We start from the raw sequence: 22,710 nt of genomic DNA, 5'->3' as shown, positions 1-22,710 counted from the left end.
CTCCGCTCGAAATGGCAACACACGATAGCTGAGCACACACATTCGACTGCAATCCTAGGCTTGTGTGCCTCACCAGAGCAGTAGCATATATGTCACGAGAGCTGCAGCGCTCATCCCTCTACTTGTGCATCTCACTCCACGCAGAGTAACGTGTCCACAAGCCTTACTGTCTGCGCAGATAGTCTCGAACATGCGTATATGATACGCCTGATCACAGCTCGGTCACCACTAAGTCCTTCTTCAAGTGTATGGGGCAAGCACAGTTCTTTTTACTCTTCAATCCTGGGAGTTTCTTGCGGCATTGCGCTGCCGTTCTTTAACACTTATGACTGCCTGTTTACCCCCACAATTTACATTAATAGAGTTCGTCCGGTAGGTGAAACATCCCCCTTGTCGCCACTGAGAAGACACTCTTTACAGTTGTAATTTTTCCTTTATTTATTGATAAGTAGCTACTTAAGACCAAACTTGGCAACCACAGCAAGCAACTGCCAACAAGGCTATTCTTAACTTCCTGAACTAGGTTCCACATTCTACGCTCTACATTCTATGCATCTAATACTGGTTTCATGACCACAAATTGTAACACAAACCTCACAGGGGTTAAAGAAAGCCACTTTGCATGAGGGTTTGAACACATATACAGACTTTGGCCTTATTTTGTAACTACATTTTCAAGCCTGAAAACATACTCCGAGAAACCTATTTTGAATAGACTTAATTACATTAGTGTGTGGCACCTTCTGTTATAGCCCTGATCAATTATATGCTCAGAGCCTAGGTGTTCCTAAAAACGGTACCCCTCTCTGAGATTGTCCTGATAGGGCAGAATTTTAGTTGTTTCGGTTAGCTGAAGCTATCTTTGGGTTTTGTTAGTCTAATACTTTGCCCTTCCAGTTGCCCCCTTTATTGGCTCATTTCCCATGACTCCCCTCTGTCACCCACTGAGATCAGCCCCTTTGGGCTCCAGCTCATTTAGTCGAAACACGGGAGTGACTACTTTATTTACTGCTGAAGCACACGTGAAAGGGAATGAGGTACATGAAAATGGGAATGGTCGAAAGGTCAAGATCAAACAATTGAGAAGAAATGTACAGGGGGAAATATATCCCTCATGGGAGTCCGATTAACGCATGGGCTGTCCACAATTTTTTAGGCTAACCTCGGAGTTCCATTAACTGTTGCTGCCTGGCTAACTGGATGTGGTGCAACTGGCGTGATTAAAGTTGGCGTGACTGCTTTTTACAAGTACAAGACCCCCCTGTTAAAATGTTGAATAAAAAAAAAAATAGTACTATAATATTTGCATACAGTGCTCGCGAAACGACCTGGTAAAGACCTATCAAGCTCTTAGGCATTCAAGTATGGCTTAGACACAGGTAGGGGGGCATGGCACATTTAGAGGAAGATAGCTCTCATGTGTAAACACTTGCAAAGCAATCCCAGTGTGTGAAAGCCTGCACAAGCTACTGTAAAGAATTAATGTTTGGTTAAAGACTAATTATAAAGAACATATGCACACAGGTGATGCAGATGAAATACGTCAGTCACTGGTTATTCACATTCAACTAAAACACGACAAAATGATCAGACACGCTTTTTTCTTCAAAAGAAAAGTAAAGTGTGGTTGGAGAAGAAAGCAGAATGTACAATTCTACACACATGTATTTTTTTGCGATTGCAATCTCATTTGAAGACTGCTGTACATACCAAAGGTTCCAATGTACTGATATCCTTTAACTTGTTTCCACTAAGGTTCAGATGTGTGAGGTTTGGAAGTTTTTCCGCTAGGGCATCAAGGCCTCCAGAAATTCTGTTGTCGCTAAGCTCAAGCTGATGTAATAGAAAACGAGATGGAAAGACAAAAACGATAGTAGAAGCATTAGTTATGGAAAAATATCACTGCTGAAATCACTAAATAACAGATCACACGATAAACTATTGACTGCTGATCCTCTCCGCTTCTTCAACAACTGAAGTCGGGAGCTTTATTTTCATGGAAAGTTAACTTCATACCAGCATTTCAAAGCGACATAAAGTGATAGATTATTCAAGTGACCATATTCATAAATGAATCACGAATCAGCCACAATCAGGACTAATGCATTAAGAACATTACATTTTACTTCAGTGAGCACTTCTGGTCAGTCTCCCCGAAGCACAATTTTACAATCTTACAATTCTATAACTAAATCAAAGGCATAAATATGGAGAAAAAAACACCTTTAACTACAATGTGCCTTTAAGATTTTTAAAGGAACACAGAGATATAGATCATTGGCAGTGCCATCATCTAATATGCTCAGAAAATGGAGGTGTAGCCTAACATGTTAAATGAGCCTCCAACCCACCAACCCCGCTCAATAATATGTTCAGTTCTGGAGAGAAGAAAAACATAACGATTTTGACAACACTTTTGAAGCTGGATGTAGATACTCCATGCCCTTTATTACTTAGTGTTCATCCCATGTGGCAGATGGCCTTCTGACAGAAGGGAGTCATTTCCTAAAACCCTCCAAGAAATACTGAATCATTGGAATGTTTAAAAATTAAACCTGCGAAGGATTCAACCTTTGTGCTGTAAAAGCAGCAAGATGTACCTAAAAAGAGGTGAACAGTTAACCCCAGATTTGCAACATGAAGCAGGAAAGGAAGCATTGCTACCTCTTGGTGGGTGGTTGAGTTGATATTTTTTTGCTTTTCAAAATCAAATGCAGATTCTCTTCAATTTACATTAATCGGATGTTCTAGCAGAATGATGCCTCGCCTCTTTAAGAACGCTCATGCACTCCTGCAGGAGGTTCACTTGTCCATACTGGAACTAGGACACCAAGCTCAAGGATGATGGCCTTTGATGGACATTTTCACTGTTACCTAGAGAGACGATCTGGTCTGCATGGCAGTCTCCAGCATTGCCGCACAGATTTGTGAAGGAGATTGTGAACCTACTTATGTCGAACCATTATGGTCTGCTTGATAATTAGTGCTGGATCAGCGATATTAATGTAAATCATACAGAAATCTCGACCAGCACCGAATCCTTCCCTTTAAAATCTGGAGGTGAAGGGCGGACATTTCTTGTCTGCGGAGGCAAAGAGATTTATTGGGGTCCCCATTTGCAAAAGACCTTTTTATGACTCATTTGTGGTTCACATTCCACTCTGCCAAGAGCTTCTGACTGGAGCTGGTTAATGCCAGGACAATGAACTGCAATAATCATGAGGTATTTGGCTGGTAAATGCCAGGACAATGAACTGTAATAATCATGAGGTATTTGGCTATGGGACATATTCATATATTTGACCCTCAACGGAAATGGCATCAAACATCTCCTATCTTGCTTGTCTGTGTAATACAATGCGCTGGTAATGTCTGTTACACAAGGAGGAATTTATTCGGATTTAAACAAGAACAGGCATGAATGCATGCATTTACTGGCCAAAGTTGCAAAAGAAGGCAAGATACAAATGCTACTTCTGAAACCAAGTACAGGACAGTAAAAGGAAAGTTTCACAATGTTGATGGCCGTATTGAATTCAACTTTTGTGACACTGAAGGTGGTCTCCATATCAATGGGAAGTCGTTTTCAACACTTTGAAAGGCTAGCCTCCCAATAGTGAATTTACTTATTTCTGAAAAATGTGGAAACTCTCCAGACATCCACTTGAGGTTTTCCAGAAAGCAAAGAGCCTATATGCCGCTGGGAAAGCTTTGAATTGACACTCAAACACAGCACTGATAGTGTGTCATCATACATAAAAAACTTGCCCCAAAAGCATGGGGCAAGGACCTTTTTTAGAGACTGTAAATGAATGTTAAAAGAGTATTTAAACAGGTGATCTCTGGAGTGCACCCCATTTTACAGATCGTTGTTTTGAAATCTATTTTTGAGATGGTCAAACATAAAATATAAAAAAATATAAATATTAAAAAAAACATTAAAAAAAAAAACACAAATATGATAAGCATAAAGGAAAAGACAAAGCCACAAAGCCCCATGTTACAGGTCAAAGGGACTCAAATAGCATAAGAAGGCAATGATGGAGTCCTGCTGGTCAAAAAGATGTCAATCAAATTCAGGGCAGCGCAGCCAGTTCCATTAATACCTACAAATATGTGTGTGAAATGGGAGAAACAGATTAAAAGAGACATGGCTCAGACAGATAGAAATAGAGAGGAAAAACAGTTATTGCTCTTTCTAGGATGAAAATTAGCATGAAAATAATTCAAGGAGCTCTCACTATATGACTGAGACATTACTACGTGTCCCAACAGCCGCTCATGGAAGGCAAGTTAAATCAGACAGAATTTGGACAGCTGCATTTGCGTTCTCTTTTCCTTTAGAATCTAAAGGAAATCAGATAGCATCATGTGTGTACTGAAGAGCCTGGTTTAGTTGTATCAAGGTCAGAAACTGGTGTGCAGGAGGTGGAATGCTAAGTAATTAGATCCAGGGCAAGGAAACTTCTACTTTACCAACCTGATAATGCTCACAGAATAATAATGTCTAGCACAAGGTGCATGTCTGCTTTCAATATTAACTTGTAGATAGCTCCAATCACCGGGGAGTAAATAACTAGCATCTAAATGCTCATTTGGCACCAACAAAAGAATCCTCTACCTCAAAGCCATGGCTATACACACCAATATTATGCCAAGGGCTACTCTCATCAGTTTAAGGTTACAGCACCCTCGAAATACAGACTCATTATGTCAGACAGGAAAGAGTCTATCAGGAAAGCTATCATAGGACATCAAGGTCTATGTACTGTCAGAAAAGTTCTTTCTGCTGTTCAAGGTCAACCCAGAGGGTGCAGGTGCTGAGAGATGAAAGGCAGGCCGTGTTGGGGGAACCCATTAGCTGTAAAGTAGATGCTGGCAGTGATTAACAAAAAGCTCCAGCATCAACGTTTTTTGAAACCTTTTTAAAGATTTTCTTCATCAGCCTTCCTTCTCTGCTATCTTCTCATGAAAAGTATTCCGCTAAATATCAAGGAGCAGGTATTTTAGAGAAAAGTCCACACCATGGCTAAGAAACTTGGTTACTTACTTGTTACTGTAGCTCTTAAGTATTGGTATCTTTTATAGATTCACACGCTAGAATCATTCTCTGAAGTGGGAGTCCCACTGTTCTATAATAAAGCAATGTGTGTTACTAGAATAGGTACTCATGGCACTGAACAATTGCTTCTATACCCTATCTATGTCCGTATTAAAAAAATGACCTAACTATAAACTTTAGTCAATCAGGTGACAGCACCCTCAAACTCTCCCGAGAGAGGCTGAGTCCCTCAGATTTTCAAGCACAAGTGTGCTACTTTAGTCTTAGACAAAAAGTGGAAGCCTCTCCAGAGAGGAGGATGGGTCGCATGTGAATCCATAAAATATACCAATACTGGAGAACTACAGTTACAGGTGAATAACCAATTTTCTTCTCCAGTATTGGATCTTTTCTAGATTCACATGATTGAATCAGACTAGTCAGCAGTAAATCGCAGTTAATGACCATAAATCCCACCGATTATATATATATATATTTTTTTTGGAGTCATTAAATACGATCTCCTGAGAAAATGAAAACCTGAGTGCGACTTTTTCTTACGTCCTGATTGGAACAGGTGTTGTAATACTGACTGTCCCACAGCCGCATCAGCCTCATCAAGGCAATAATGCTTCGGGAAGGTGTGCCTGCTGGGCCATGTTGCTGTACTGCAGATGTGTTGGATGGGCACACAAGCAAACAGAGCTGTGGAGGCAGCGACAGGTCTAGTGGAATGGGCTTTAACCTTGCCATGCATCGGTTTTCCTGCTGGTCTATGACAAAACTGAATGGTGGATGCAATCCATCTGGCAATGGTCTGTTTAGAAACTGGACAACCTTATCTGTGGTTTCCGCATGCTATGACTAATTGATCCCCATTGCGGATATGATGGGTTCTGCGAAAGCAGAACTTGAGACATCTTAAGAATGCAATGACTCTCTGCAACAGTTTGTGGATTTGGGAAGAATGTGTGTAGTACTACTGGTTCATTAAAGTGAAAGTCCAAAGGGACTTTGGGATGAATCTGGGATTGGTCCTTAGAATTACCTTGTATGATTTGAATTGAAGGAAAGGCTCTTTCACAATTAATGCCTGAATGTCACCAACTCTCTTGGCACATAGGAGAGCTAGGAGATGGGCTGTTTTCCAAGTGCAGTACTGCAATTCTACTTTGTGAATTAGCTCGAATGGAGCTTTCATGAGATGGCCTAAAACCACATTCAGGAGCCACGATGGCAGGGTTTCTTCACTGGAGGAAAAATTCTGAATAGACCTTTTAGGAATTGATTTAGGAATCTGCTACACCACAAAGACGGTGTGTCACTAAAACGTCTAAATTTGAAAAATTCTGCCAGATGCACTTTGATGAAAGAGTGGGTTAATCCGGATTTCGCTAAATGGAGTAAATACGGGAGAATTTGCTTGGGTGAGGATGAGAAAGGATGAATTTTTTGTTCTGCACAACAGATGCAAAAGTGCTTCCATTTGCAAGTTTTGTTAGTGGTCTCTGCCCTTGCTTTCACAAGTATTTCCATGTAGTATGAAGGAATATCTACAATTGGCAAACTCATTGAACTCAGGAGCCAAGCCGATAAGTGTAGCGATGTTGTGTTGGGATGTCGGACCTGCCCCTGGCTCATCGTCAGCAGCATTGGTAGTAGTTTGAGCTGAGCAAGAGGTTGTTCGGACAGGCGCAGGAGCTCTGCGAATCAAAACTGTCTGGGCCACCTTGAAGCAATGAGGAGGACTCTGCATGGCTCTCTTCATTTCCATGTGAAACGCATTTCCCCACAATCGCTTCTGGTGATGCGAACTTGCGAAGAATTGGCATTTTTCGTTGTTCTTTGCCGCAAACAGGTATAAAAGTTTGATTTTCCCAGATGATGGAATAGGTGGTCCACAGTGAGTTGGTTGAGCTACCACTTGTAGCAGGTCCTGCTTAATGAGTCTAGGAGAATGTTGAATACTCCCGGCAAATGTTCTGCTCCGAGCGGTATGTGATGTTGCAGCGCCCAGTTCCAGATCTCCTTTGCTTGAAACTATAGTGCTAGTGAGGGTGTGTCAAACTCATCTATGTTTCCGCAGGAACGTTTTGAACATGAAGAGGGATCCACTACTTCCCAAAATCACCTATTGCACCCAACATGGTCAAAGTGACAATGGTAACCTGGGGAAGAAGGGAAACAAAACAAGGAGAGATAAGGGTCTCATGTCGAAATCCAGGCTGCAACAGGACCAGGCAAGGACAAGGCACAACAAACTGTAGACAAGAGAGAAGAACAGAAAACTGGTAAGTATATAATAGGGCAAATCTATCTCTAATTCTCTCTAATGGGATATTCCATACCTTGAGATTTCCCTTCTTCTATTGAATTGAAATCGCTAGGATTGTCTGGCATGTGTTTGAAAGGGAACTACTAGTTAGAGGGAAAATGCAATAAAAGGGAATAAATTAAATAACAAGGTTCTAGACTAGAACCTACCTCGGTTACAAGACTTCAGTGCTTAATATGCTTCACAAAAATTAAGTTTCCTAATGACCAAAATAAACGTAGCCTTAATATTCAGGTGCTATGTCTAATGTCCTTTTTTCTTCTTTGTACAGGTTAGTAAATTCCAGAGAAAGGAAACGGATGCCCACAGCATCAGGAACACCGGATCAGATAAGTATTTGCATGGGCAAGGTTAATTTAAATAAATGGCAGCGCAAAGCATCGTTACCGTCATGACAGTAATACAGCTTTCTGTTTTGTACTGGTCTTTCAGGGCAACAGGAACCAGAACACCGAAGCAGGAACACCGAGAGAGGAGAAGATCAACCCCCATCAAAGCAGGATGCGGTGGAGCCTTTCGAGGACGGATATCAGCAGGCGGAGGTGGAGCGCCGAGAGAATAGCTCCAAGGAGAAGAGCAACCCCCAACGAAGCAGAACACGGTGGACTCTCCCGAGGACCCAGAAGTGCCTTGGAGACCCAGAAGATAAGTACCCAACTCCAAGAACCGGAACGAGAAGCGTTGCCGCTCGTGGGTGGCTGCGCTATGAACTCTCAGGCCTGTCATCGCGCATGCGTGCCCCTGAGCGGTGGCCATTTTAGTCATTTTTTATGTCCCCAGTGCGGCAACCATGACAGTGTGTTCCTCTCTGCTAGTGTATGTAAAATAGGCTTGTGTTATTGTCTGAACAAATGACTACAGATTACCGTGCTGTCTTGGGGAGGAAAGATCTTAATGCCAAAGCAAAAGCTTTCAGCTATAGCAAATTTATGTGGAGCTTTGCTTCCTTGGAATCCCATTTTCTGCTTATCGTTTGGTCCTGCAGATGATTATCCCAGCCTTCCAGCGATGCATCTGTCGCTATGGCATACTCGGGGATTTGGGCCAGAAATTATAGACTTTTGGATAGATTTGATGTCTCTGCCACCAGAGAATGGCTTGTGTCATCGTTGAAGTGATGTGAACTATGTCCTTGAACTAGTCTTGGGCCTGCAGCCATTGCTTGTCCAATTCTTCTTGGAGGCGCCGCATCCGTAGACCGTTCGGAATGAGGGGAATACATGAAGAAAGCCTTCCGAGGAGCGATTTGTATATCCAGAAAGAAACTAACTTTGTTGTGGCCAATCTTTTAGCTGGGAATCAAATTTTCATTTGTCTGTCATTTGATGCAAAAGCTTTGTTCTGGACCGTGTCCAAGAATGATCCTAAGGATATCAAAGTTGTTTCAGGATTCAAGTGAGATTTCGGGTGGTTGACTGTGAGACCTAGTCCGCGGAATAATGTTAGGCAGGCTGTTATAGCCTTTACAGTTTGTTGCGGTGTCTGTGCCTTTATCAGCCAGTCGTCCATGTATGGAAAAATCGGAACTCCACCTATCTGAGATAGACCGCCACTGGAGCTAGGACTTTGGTGAAAATGCGCTGTGCTGGTTTTAGTCTGAACGGAAGGACTGTAAACTGGCAGTGGGTGCCAGATAACCTGAATCGCAGAAACCTGCGATATTTTAGATTAATTGGTACATGGAAATAGGAGTCCTGAAGGTCTAAGGCCGTCCTATGATCTCTTGGGTTGAGAAGGTGAAGAATATCTTGCAGAGTCACCATTCGGTAGGATTGTTTCTTCAGGAATGTGTTTAACTTGCAGAGATCAAGAATGGGGCGCCGGGGGCGTGGCTTGGAGCCGAGACAAATGGCCGCAGCCTTGTGAGGCTCTGTGCTCCTCACACAGAGCCCAGTCAATCCGAACATAAATCTGTCACCTAAATGGCCTCAAACTGAGTGGCAAACGCAGCGGAGGTGGTGCGGCATCATCCGGCGCTGGCTGCGTTGCTCTCCGACCTTCCCGGCGCCAGATTCGGACACCGGCAGATTGCGGCCTACCGCGACGCAGCAGCCGAGACCTCTAGTGGCGGTACTATCCGGCTACGGCGCACCGCGCATCGGACCGGAGGAGGACGGAGGGGTCGCTGCCCGTGGAGACCCTACCCCAGCAGAAATATTGGTTGGTGCGGCGCTTGGGGCACAGTACTGAGGACCCAGTGGCACATTTTCGAATTGGGACAGTCCCCCTGGTGGGGGTGTGGAAAGCGGCTGCGTGTTTTTGGAAGGCGCAAAAATAACTCCTCGGCCGCCATTACGTGCTGGCAGCGCTGTTGGCTGTACGTCTGGAACGCACGGGCTGCCCTGGTTTGGAGGAGGTGGGACAGCTCTTGAGATCGGGCTGCGAGGACGAGCCATGGCCAGAGGGTGAGGTGCTCATTTCCCCCCCATTGGCCCATAAATTAACGGTGGCAAGGTATCTTATGGTGGAGCGCCCTGCTGGAGCCCAGTTCACAAGAAACGGCTAGGCTGCTGCACGTGGCCACATGGTTGGTGCTTATTATTAGTGGCTCCCTGGGCCTCCAAGCTGTGAGGTGTCCGTTGTTTCGGGACCGGGGTGAAATGCTGACCGGACCACAAGCACCCACGGAGGATTTGATGAGACGATCCGTGCCTGGTGCGAGTTCCTGCGGCGTACGTCGCCCCGCTGAGTTCCACCTCCATTCCCCGGTTATTCGGATCTCCTGGAGCCCTGCTCTCTTCGATGGGATCCCCCAGCACATTGATCCACCCCTGAACTGGATGCGATCTCATTTAGTTGGTCTCCCCGACCATACAGCCAGCTGTCCAGTTTGTGGTGTCCTGTTTTGCAGACCCGCCGGCCTCCCTGAGAGATTTCTGCTGTTTTTCTTTTCAGGTTTAGACTATATGCATACTCATCTCGTCGCAGGGTCTTGTGACCTTGTCTGCGACCATTGTTGTTGGTGACCCATCCCACGTGCGCTCCCCCCCACCTCTCTAACGCTATCATGAGCGGCAGGAATCAGAAGGGGGGCTAACCAGGTGAAGCTGGACAAATTCACGTTTACCAAATCGCATGGGGAGACACAGGACAAGAAGGTCCCCTCGTCTGCCGGGGCGACGGGAGGGGCTGTGCAGGAGGTCACGCTACACGACATCATGGCAGCGCTGAATAAAGTGGACTCCAGAATTGGGACTCTGGCGGTTGACCTGGCTTTAATACGTGCGGACTTCAACAAAATGTCCTCCAAAATTAGACATTGAGACTACGACGGAGACGCTCTCCTCGGACACTTCCGTTCTGAAGAAGCAGGTGCACCGGCTGGAAGAGGACAATAAGTTTCTGAAGGCCCGCCTCGAGGACCAAGAAGGACGCTCAAGGCGGAACAACATTCGCCTGATAGGTGTACCGGAGACGGCGGGCCGGCCCTGGATCTTTTTGTAGAGGACCTGGTCACGACTCGCCTCGAGGACTCTCCAATTTCTTTTCGGTGGAGCGGGCCCATCGGGTCCCAGGGGGCAGATCGAGACCTGGGGCACCTCCGCGCCCTATTCTGGCACAAATATTTAACTTCAGAGGCCGGGATGTAATTTTGCAGGCGGCCCAGGCGGGCCCTCCGATCCGCATTGACAACGCGGCGATATAGATTATCCCGGATTACACGGTCACAGTTACAAAGCAAAGGAGGGGTTTTCTTGACGTGAAGACCCTTCGGGAGCGAGACATTAAATACTCTATGCTATTCCCGGCCAAATTGAGAGTGGAAGATGAAGGGAAAGTATGGTTCTTCCTTACGCCGGAAGAAGCCCAAAACTGGCTGGAGGGATGGCGCAAAGTATCAAGGCAGGGCCGCAATGGTCATCGTGAGCAAAGGCGCACCGAGCGACAGGACGGCGTGGCACAAGAGTGACTGCAGGACCCTACATTTTGCAGAGCTGTTGACAGCTGACCGACACTGCGGCAGCACGGGATGGCTAAACTCGGCCTCTTTGGGGCCGGCCTATTGTGGTATCGTTATTTGTGCTATTATGCTGTTTGAAAGGAATGTGTGCGCCCAGCAGCCGCTCTAAGGTACTTTTTGTTTTGCTGATATGGGGGGGCCTGGACTGACTGCTGTATATTGACATTTGCCAGGCCGCTCCTCTCCTGCTTTCTTTGATGACATTTGATAAGGGGCACAAGGTTGATAAAAATGTTGGAATAAAGGGCTCTGTGGGGGTAAGAGCAATCTTCTTTCCCCCGGTTGTTGTATAGAAGAAACGGGTATTATGCACTTTGCTTTGTTGGGGAGGCGGGAAGTTCCAATTCCGTCAAGCAGGGAGGCAGGGTGGGGGGAGGATGGGGTAGACTGGTCTTTGCAGGATGTTCAAAGTTATGTTTCGGGTGGGAGACGGGTAGTTGCACATCCGTCCAGAAAGGTGGTAGGGAAGGGGGTGGGGGAGAGGGCATTGTTTTCAAGAGTTTATTTGTTATTTCTTGCACAGTTTAAAAGGGCAAATATAATGACACAAATGGCTGCTGATGTTCTATGGCTGTATGGTCATGTTGAGCTTATAATGACACAATTTGTATTTGATATTTATGTCTCTACACAATCAACGCGGCACTAGTCCCCAACCGGCACCACTGTGCCCCGGGACCCCACTGACGGTACTCACATGGAACGTGCGAGGCTTAGGAGACAAGGTGAAGAGGGTTCTAGTATTGCAGTATCTGAAAAGGTGCGCACCTGCAGTGGATCTCTTATAAGAGACACACTTGCTGGGTTCGACATGTAAGGCATTGGACAGGTGAGGGTTACAAAATGGTGGCACACTCTGTGTTCTCTGGATCTCGGGGGGTAGGTATTTTGATCAAAAAGCAATTCCCATTGATAATACAACGGACACACAGACGGTCAGGGCCGATTCGCCGCCATCACATGCCAATGCGAGGGGAAAACGTTGAATCTGGTCTCAGTTTATATACCACCTTCACTACACGCGGTAGCACATCCTCCACTACATGCGTTTTTGCTTGACCTTCCGGACGCAGAGATGGTGATCGGGGGCAACTTTAATGATATAGTAGACGGTGATATAGACAGGTGCCCTGCCAAGCCTACTGCGACGGGAGGATTACGTATGACCGGCTTATTGGATGCCCTAGGACTTACAGACGCGTGGCGCTATAAGCACCCCACTACAAAACAATACACCTTCCACTCAGGGGTTCACAATAGCCTCACGCGCATTGACTACATTTTAGTCTCCGCAACTGCCTTGGGGAGGGGGGTGATGGACGTAGATATCCGTCCTAGTTGTATATCGGACCATTCACCGATATTGCTGTCCTACACATGTCATCGAACAGTGAAACGCCGCATATTTCCTATTTATCCGAATTATTTACTTATACCTGAGGTGATGAAGGGGCTCAAGGAAACCACTCAAATTTTTTTCCAAGAAAACACGTCATCGGTGGCCCCACCCAGCATTTTATGGGAAGCATACAAAACAGTGATAAGGGGTCAGGCCGTAGCCTCCATCACGGGATATAAAAAGGGTAAGCGGGCAGAACTAGATGGTATAGAGGCAGACCTAGACGCTGCGACAGTTCAACATACCGAAGATCCCACACCTTCTTCCTTACAGAGAGTACGAAACAAACAACTTGAATTTGTAGCGTATCAGAGAGAGATGGTCATGGCCAGGCTACAGACTACACGCCACAGGGTGTACGAACTCGGGGACAAGGCAGGCAAATTGTTAGCATGGCTTGACAAAAAGGAAACAGCAGGTAGAACAATTGCACAACTGCGCACATCTGACAGCACCCTGGTGACGACTCCCAGTGACATACTGGCAACATTGGCTGATCATTTTGAGCAGATATATACCTCACGCTCGACATTAACGTTAGAGGAATCGCAGGAGTATATCACGGATATTGCTATGCCGAAACTTGCACCTGAAGAGGCACTGCTATTAGAAGCCGACCTGACTGTTGAAGAACTGCGGACGGCTATTAGCTATCTGGCAAAGCGGTGGGGCCCAATGGGATCCCCATCGAATTTTACAAAACAAATGCTGACCTGACGGCCCCTTTTCTCCTTAATATGTTTCAAGACCGCCTCGAGGCTGGAGAATTGCCCCGAGACCAACGGTTGGCCACGATTATAGGGATCCCCAAACCAGGTAAGCCACCGGAAGACTGCAGTTCCTACCGCCCAATATCCCTAATTAACGCTGAAGCCAAAATATTGGCCAAACTATTGGCTTTGCGATTGACCCCCCATATATCGTCTTTAATACATCCAGACCAATCTGGGTTTATGCCCCAGCGAAATACGGCACTTAACCTACGGCGCCTACAGGCGGCGCTGGCTCGCCAATCATCCCTACAAGAACCTGCAGTCATCCTCTCTTTGGACGCAAGTATGGCGTTTGATGCGCTGGAATGGCCATACCTGTTTGCGGCCTTGCAACACCTGGACTTCAGTCCTAAGTTTTGCGCTTGGATCCGTCTACTCTATACCAACCCACTGGCACATGTGGTGGCCAACGGCCACATATCTAGAGATTTCCTGCTATCCCGTGGAACACGTCAGGGGTGTCCATTATCACCCCTATTGTTTGCCTTGGCCCTAGAGACGTTGGCGGCATGGATTAGGTGGGAACCCTCCATCCGTGGGCTCCGTTGGACTGATGCCTGGGAAGATCGCATATCATTGTATGCGGATGATGTGCTATTTTATCTAGCTTCCCCCAGAAAATCTATCATGGAGCTCCTGAATGTAGGGGGCGTGGCTTGGATGCCGACCGGGATGGCAGTGTGAGCGATCGGCTCCGCGCCGGATCCCACCATTAATCCTGGAATCGACACGATCGAGACCCCCTGAGTGGTAATTTCACCGCCCAAAGCGTAGCGGGAGCGGAGGCGCTCGGTTGAAGACCTGCTGGTGCCCGGGCGCTGCGCTGTCGACGGCTCCCGGCCCTCGGCGGAGCCGAGTTACAACAAAGAAAGATGGCGGCGCCAGGAACCTGAGGGGACGGAGATCGGACAAAGGGAGGTCCCGAGCGGAGCTGGAGTGCCGCGATCGACTGCTCAAGGCAAGTGGAGCGGGGACCCTCCGACGGACTATTCCGGCGCTGGGCGGAACGTGCGGGCAGCTCTCGCCGTCCGGGGGACCGACGGGCGCGGCGCCCATCCCCCGCCTCCCTGCAGTGGTAACCGGTTGCGGAGCTGCTTACCCACGAGACGGTGTGCATGTCGGGGGCTGCTACGGCTGCAATTGGGCGCTGATTTGGAGGCACTGCAGCGGACCTCCGGAGCCGCTTGAGTGGGAGGCGCCGACCGCCGGCCCTGCTGCGGGCGCGGTCCTGGTTCGCGCCGGATTCCGACCTCGCATTCCCCCAGAACAATGGCGGATGCTGAGGGTGTGGAGGGGCGTTGATGGCCCGGCACGTGGTGCTGACGGTGGCCCTGGAGGGCTGAGGACAGGGGGAGCTCCTTGTAGCACTACTGAGCGGACTACAGTGTGGTGGCGCCGAGCGCACTAGAGGGGCGCAGTACTTGTGAGCGGACGGAGACCCTGGCTGGAGAGGATTATCGCCTCCATCTCTGAAACCCTATGCTGATAGCCCACGCCTGCCCTGCACGTTCCTTGGACATTGGAGCGGAGCTGTTACGCTCCAGTACTGTGGGAAGAGCCCTGGGATTGGATGTTCTGGGAGGTGCATGAGAAAAGCAGCACCCTGAAGACGATCTTTGGCCACGGAGGTCGGGCCCTGGCGTTGCACTAGGCTGGGCCCCGCTGGGCGACGTTGACGGCTGGTTTTTCCACGGCGGGAGAGCGGAGTAGCGCTTTGAGGCGACCCCGGGGCGGCGCTGGAGGAACTCTGGATGGCCGCTAATGGTGGCGCACCAGATATGGAACGAGGCCAGGCCGACGTGACTGCCTTGGTCCAGGATGGCGGGGCTCCTGCTCCCTTGGAAGCGACGACCCAGGAACAGCGGCTGAATCGGCGGCTGGACAGCATATTGGAAGCGATAACTGCGACGAAAGACTCGCTGCACCAAGATATTGCGCAGGTCGCTACAGGGCTGGGACTCCTAAAGGCGGACCATGCGAAGCTCTCTGACAAAGTGAAGGACAACGAACAACTATGGCAGGAACTGAAGCCGGCGGTGGTCACTGCGGAACATAAACTGAACGATATCCTGAGCCGTTTGGCGACCCTGGAGAGACGTGCGGAAGATGCCGAAAGTCGCAATCGGAGGAATAACGTGAGGGTAGTGGGCCTTCCAGAAAAAATTGAAGGAGATGACGCTGTGGCCTACATGGAGAACTGGTTTAAAACGGTTGTGGCACCGGAGGGCCTCTCTCCCTTCTTCTCCCTTGAGCGAGCACACAGGGTTCCGGCTCGGCCGCCTCAGCTGGGCCGGCCGCCTAGACCGATGGTGATTAAACTGTTACACTATAAAGATCAGGACCTCCTGATACAGCGAGCACGCTCGCAAGGCCCGTTTCAAGTGGACAATAGCAGGGTAACGATCTTTCCGGATTATACTCAGGAAGTCCAGAAAAATAGGGCGTCCTTCCTGGCCGTGAAAAAAGAATTGAGGGACGAAGGGATTCAGTACTCATTGCTCTTCCCAGCCTGTTCCATCTGATGGCGTTCTCAGTCCTGATTGATTCGGCGCTAACACCACGGAGTCTTTGAACCCGCGGTTTACTGACAGCATTGACCCTGAACCACATTAAGAACGGTGCCACTGGGTTCACCGATTACTGCAATTTATCTACGTTTTCAAAGTAGTCGACTCGTATCCAATATGTAATCCCCATGTGATGTCACCAGCAATCACGGTGTGATTCCGAATTTGCAGGTTGCCTGCCCCCTTCCCCCCTTTGGTCCTGAAGAAGACCCCACAGCAAGGGCACAAATTATCCCTGCGTATATTTGAGGGTCGAAACGTCGACAACCACCTTGTTCAGTGACAACTTCACGCCACCATTGTAATAATAACTGTACCATGTGAAGTATGTCTTTTTGTTGAAATGCCGGAACCCTTGGTCAGTTTGTTTTGCATTAAATTTGGCAAGAGAATATTGCCAATTAACTGATTTTAATGTCACTAATTCTCTCTATCCCACATCCTCACTTGATTTTCACTTCCCTCCTTGCTCTCTCCTGGGCACTTTGCAACCACCGTATATTTCTTGGTAAACTGTCATGTATATTGAATATACTTTATCCCATTAAGAATTAAAACAGTGTGGATACATTGACTGTTCTGTGAGTTTCAGTCTGTGTTTTATGTGTAGTAATTTTTGTTCACACTGGGACCCCTTCCTCCTAGTACAGATTTAGCCAGATGCAGGAAAAAAGGCAGTAATTGTTCTGGTGTAGATTGGATAGGATGCACTTCTGAGCTTGCACACCAATGGCAGAATCTCTTCCATTTAAGCTTGTAAGTCTTGATGGTGGATGGCGCTTTAGCATTCGCCAGGAATTCCCGACAGTCAGCAGGTACGATTAGGTCGGCAAACTCATAGTGTTCAGGAGCCAAGCTGATATTCGCAGAGATATTTGGTACGGATGGCAGACCTGGCCGTGATTCATTAGTAATTTCTGTATTGGACGTAACAACCTGGGTTTGAACTCTGATAGGAGCAGAAGCTCTGTAAACCAGAACTAGTGCAGTCACCTGGATGCTTTGAGTAGTATTCAGCAAGGTTACTTCCTCATCTTCCAAAGCACCCTTGGGATTGAAGGAATTGCAGGAAAAGCATTAAGCATCAATCTTTTACCAACTTATCGAAAACCCATTCCCGCATGATCCCTGTTGGGGTAGCCAGCTGGCAAAGAATTGGAATTTGCAGTTCAGACTGGTCGCAAATAGGTTTAACCTTGGTTTGCCCCACAACAGAAAGATGCGATCCAGCGTCGATTGGTGAAGCTCCCATTCATGGTTGGCTATAATTGACCTGCTCAAGGGATCCGCTAAGTTGTTGGCCACTCCTGGAACATGTTCCGCATTTAACAATATTTGGTGTTGAATTGCCCAATCCCAAATTTGCTGGGCCTGTAGGGATAGCATAGTTGATCTGGTCCCTCCTTGTTTGTTCGAATAGTGCATGCTTGTTGTATTGTCTGTCCAAATTAAGACTGATGCTCCTGATATTTTTGGGAGAAAAGATTTCAGGGCCAGGAATATTGCTTTTAACCCCAACAGATTGACGTGTACGGATCGTTGTTGGCTATCCCATTTTCCCTTGACTATCAGCCCTTTCAAATGTGCTCCCCACCTCTCTAGGGATGCATCGGTCGTAATTATGTAATTTGGCAAATCTACATGGAACGACAGGCCTGCGGCTATGTTCGTGATGTGAGTCCACCATTGGAGTACCTCCTTCATTTGAGGTGTTCTCTTTATCATATCCTAGAAGGACCCTGAGATTTGTAGCCACTGACTGTCTAGCTCCTCTTGCAATGGCCTCATCCGGAAGCGGCAGTTGGGAATGAGGGGAATGCAGGAGGACAACATCCCCAGAAGTGATTTGTACTTCCGAACTGAAGTGGACTTTAACGAGGAGTAGAGCTGTAAGTTTGCGGATCTTTTCTTGCTTTTCCTGCGAGGCAAAGGCCTTCGCCTGGTGAGTATTCCAAGATTGCTCCTAAAAAGGTTCTTACTTTTGAGGGAATTAGTGGAGATTTTGGAAGGTTGATGGAAAGACCCAAGGACTGGAATAGAAAGAGACATTTCTGAGTATGAATGTTCGCCACTGCGAAGGATTTTGCCTTTATGAGGCAATTGTCCAGATAAGAGAAGATTTGTATTAATGCATGTCGTAGGTGAGCCGCCATATGTGCTAGGCCCCTGGTGAACATTCGGGGCGCTGAACGAAGGCCAAATGGTAGGATTCTGAACTGAAAGTCCATGCCAGCCACTCTGAAGCCTAAGAATTTTCTGTGCCTGGGGAGAATTGAGAAATGAAAATAGGAGTCCTTAAGGTCTAAGGTTGTCATGAAATCTTCTTGATTTACTAATTGAAGCACCTCCTGAAGAGATAACATACAGAAGGATTGCTTTTGCAGAAATGTGTTTAGAGAACAAAGGTTTAAGATGGGACGCCACTCCTCAGATTTCTTTCTTATGAGGAATGGAATCCTGTTCCCCACTGTACACCTGGTACCACTTCGATGACTCCTTTGTGCAGCATTATCTTTATCTGAGAAAAAAGTGCTTTTAGATGAGAAGGAGGGGGGCCTCAGGGAGGGCAGTTCGGAGGAATCTTTTGAAATACTGAAGTGTGACCATTGGAAACCACATCTAAAGCCCATCTGTCTGTTGTTATTGAAGACCATTCGGGGAGGAAAAAGTGAAATTCTTCCACCGCCCTTGGCAGGATTGGTGGCAACTGTGGCCGGCAGTGGGCGTTTGTCACGGTTTCTTGGTGTTTTTTCTGCCTTTGAAGGCAGTTTTCCTCTGTGATGTTTGTAGGAAACGGCAAGAGGTTGTTTGAACAACTGCTGATGTTGCGATGAGGAGTATCAGGATTGACTTTGATACGGCTGCTACTGCTTGTACTGGCTATAACCTCCCCGAAAGGAGGACAAACCACGTCCCCTTGCTCCACAAAGTGTCTGCTTTCTGAACTGCATTGTTCCAAGAGCCTTTGCAGTATCTGATGGTTTGAAGGGCTTCGTCAATATGGTGACCAATTAGGGATTTGCCATCGTAAGGCATATCAATTAACTTTCACTGAACTTCTTGCCTGAAAGAAGTAGCTTTTAACCAGCCCTGATGTCTCAGGACCGCTGCCCCAGCCGATTGACTAAATCCTGTAGAGGAAACATCTACAATGATCTCAACGGAGATCCTTTCTTTCTCCTGAAGAATCTTTTAACGCCTCAGCCTTCGATTCCTCAGGCAACATTTCAATAAAAGGTGAAATGTTCGACCACATTTGGCAGCCGTACCTGTGCAGAATGGCAAGAGAATTGACCGCTCTAACGGTGGCTGCCGCCATGGCAAAAACATTTTTACCGATGGAATCGAGGCGTCTTCGTCTCTATCAGGAGGGGCAGACAGAGGAGAAGCAGGATTTCTGGCACGACGTTGAGCAGCTCGAGATATAACTGAATCCGGTTGTCCAATAAGGTAGGCAGGCATACGAATTGTCAGGTGCCTTATACTTCTCCAACTTAGGTAAAACTGCCGGAATTGATGATTGTGTTCTCATAACTTTTAAGCCCCCTGCCATATAAAATCTACTATGGGGATTGAGTGAACTTGTCACTTGGTCGGTTCCTTGAAATCGTAAAAGAAACAAATCAGCTTGCTTGGTTATCATGGGAAGCTGGAACCTCTCTGCCGCTCTCTCCATAAGGGTATGGAAACCCCCTATGTAATCTGGTGGCAAATCTATCAGAGGAGGGGTGGAAGGTGATGGTGATTGAATTTGGTAGTCGTCCTATTCATTAGGTAGTGATACCTCATCCAATTCGCCCTTCTCTCCCTCTCTTCGTCAGTTTTATGAATTTCCTGATCCCGTAATTGAGTTGCTATAGTTAGTGGAGAAACAGGAGGGGGAGATCTAATTAGCAAGGAAGGCTGCTTAATAGGAGTTTGAGGAACTGAAGATGCTGAAGGAGGAAATCTGCGGTAGTAGTCTTCTACCATATGTTGTAGGTTTGAAACTAGGGAAACAGGCATTTGAATGATTTATTCCCTTTGCCTATCCTGGTTGGGGTCCTGAGGATACTAAGCATTGTCCTCCTCCTCGTCATCCTGACACTTTATGAGAAGGTGTGAAGAACTGCGAGCCACACCAAACATAACATTGTCCTCCGATTCTTCCTCCGTAATAAAATATTTCCTCTGGAGGACAGGGGTATACCTTACTTGGATTGGTGTGAATAAGTACTATCACTTCTAGGGAAGCTCTTCTTTTAGGCTGAAAAACTGTAGTTGAGAGAGTTTTCATCGTCATGGATGTAGAATCTGCAGAATTTTCTTGAGATGCTGGCCAAACCGTTGACAGGGACAACGACGACGATGTTAAGCAAACCACTGACAAGGATGCAGTGGATGACGTTTTCATCGACAGTTCTTCCGTCGACAGACTTGACGTCAATTGTCGAATGAGGTCAGTGTCCATAGTCTATGGTTTCGTTGACAAGGCTATGTCGATGGGGCTGCCGTCGACAGGGCTACAGTCGAAGAGGATAACGCTGACTAAAGATTTTTATTCTTCAGAGTCGCCGACAGCTGCTACGGGGACGATATATACGTAGACAATAGTTTTGACACAAGTCCTTTTGTCTTAGTCTACGAACATGGTCTCACCCTTACAGAGACTATAATCGACGGTGAAGAGGATGACGACCTGATCAGCTTGTACTGAGGCGGAGAGAAAGTCGTCGTCGTAGTTGCGGTGACAGAACTTCTGGTGGACGGAGCATCTTTTTTATATGATAGAGCTGTCTCTGGAAGAGACATGGACGTCAGCTTTATTTTTGAAGAGGCTTGAGAAGGTGTATAGGGCACAGATTGGCCCCTATGATAAACTGGTTCCTTTTTTGAAGAGGAAGGCTGGTCATCAGGTTTTAAGGTGTGGTGATGTTCCTTCAGCACCTTAGCAGCCTTAGGAGACACCAGCACCACCTCTCTTGCCCTCTTCTTTGAAGCTGTGGTTTTGAGTGAGGAATCACTCTCCTCATCAGACAGAGGATTGTCCTTAGATTTTAAGTTCTGTAGCCACAGAAGACGACCTATCTCTCAAGGACTTTTGAGAAAAGGTTCTGCAAATTTTACAGTCTCACACCTGATTATCAGGGTAAAGGCAGTAGATCCACTTCTTGCGGGGATCATCCAAATGAAGTCAGAGTTTCCCACAAGAGTCACAATGCTTTAAGAGAGATCTTTTTGAAGAAGACATGCTGATCTGAAGATGAGAAACATTTCTGAAGGCCAAAAAGAAATTACTGATCCGAAGCTGACTCCCTTCACACGACGTGCGGAAGAAAATCTGAGAGCCTGGAGCCTCTGTGAAGAGTGTTTCGAGAGGGTGCTGTCACCAGACTGGCTGGAGTTTGGACCATTCCTAATAACTAGGACAAGATATTAAAGTGAATGTTTTTCTCTAACAACTTTAATGTTAAAATCATTGCATACTGCTTTTTATGTACTGTGGGACTCCCACTTCGACGACAGGGAATGATTCAAGCATGTGAATCTATGAAAGATACCCCAATACTGGAGAATCAATGCCAACTTAGCTTTCATTTACAGACATTACATGCAAATGCTCTTAATAGTGAACACTTGGAAAATATTTAAATCATAAAACTATACACCCGATGTTTAGGTGCCTTTATACAGATTATTCATTGACAGGCTGGTTTGCACTAACCCATCTGTGAGACATTGCTAGAGAGTTAACTAAACCAGTAGTTCTTATTCAGTGATCCGCGGACCCCCTGGGGCTCCACAGTGCCTACTCAGGTGACTGTGTAGAAAGTAAAATCATATTAGCAAATTCATAAAGTATTTAAAAACCTTAAAACTGAAGGTTTTCAAATGCTCAGTTAATGCACATGGATTTGAAACTGGAGGCTAAAAATCAAGTTGGTACTATAGCTTATTTGTGGGAACAGAATAAGTGCAGCAAACAGAATCTAGTATAGACCATTGGTTGCATCAACTGACATATGCCAACTAAAAAGAAAGCATGCATTAAAAACAAAAAAAAGATAAAGTGATGTGCTGGAGTTTAGCATAATTCTTCTTCATTTAGAGAAAAAACAAACTTTTGAAAAGTTCCAGTCTGTCATTAAAATTTCTATTTATGGACCCGTCTTTGCTTGTGAATTAAATAAAAAATTCACAATATGGGTATTTGCTTAATGTATTCTTGTTTCTTGAATTTCAGCACACCGTTTTGAGATTCAAATAGAAATTGCTTAGGCTGGGGTCCCAGACTTTCTGTAGTGATTCAGTGGAAGATGGTCTAAGGAAATAAAAATGTTAAGTACCGATGAACTAGACATTACCGGACTTTAGGAATGAACTACACATTAGCAGAACATGAACTGCAACACCTTATATTGGGGTTCACATGAAAACATGTTTAGGCAAATTTGCATAAAAATCAAGCAGCAAAACAGATACAACACACACAGGGATGAGATATGTGACCTGCCCTCCCAGTCACAGAGGTGTAGGTTTCTGCCGTGTTGCTTTAAGCTGGATATAGGAAAGGTAAGGTACACCTAGAAGGGCTCTTAAGTTGTAAATGATGTCAACAAAATTCCTTCCTTTTAGATCTTATCATTAGTCCAGT

At 46.4% G+C, this 22,710-nt stretch overlaps 1 protein-coding gene across 1 annotated transcript in view; it reads right to left on the bottom strand.

The window, feature by feature from the left end:
* ANP32B (acidic nuclear phosphoprotein 32 family member B) overlaps positions 1 to 22,710 on the bottom strand; it is a 210,302-nt gene that overhangs the window by 108,008 nt on the left and 79,584 nt on the right. The window contains exon 3 of the mRNA XM_078676330.1: positions 1,711 to 1,833. Coding sequence (XP_078532456.1) covers positions 1,711 to 1,833 — 123 coding nt within the window. The remainder of the gene's footprint in view (positions 1 to 1,710; positions 1,834 to 22,710) is intronic.

This window comes from Lissotriton helveticus, chromosome 2_1, assembly GCF_964261635.1.
Source record: "Lissotriton helveticus chromosome 2_1, aLisHel1.1, whole genome shotgun sequence".
NCBI lineage: Eukaryota > Metazoa > Chordata > Amphibia > Caudata > Salamandridae > Lissotriton > Lissotriton helveticus.
The sequence above is the reverse complement of the archived record's forward strand: the minus strand, read 5'-3'. Positions and strand labels throughout refer to the sequence as shown.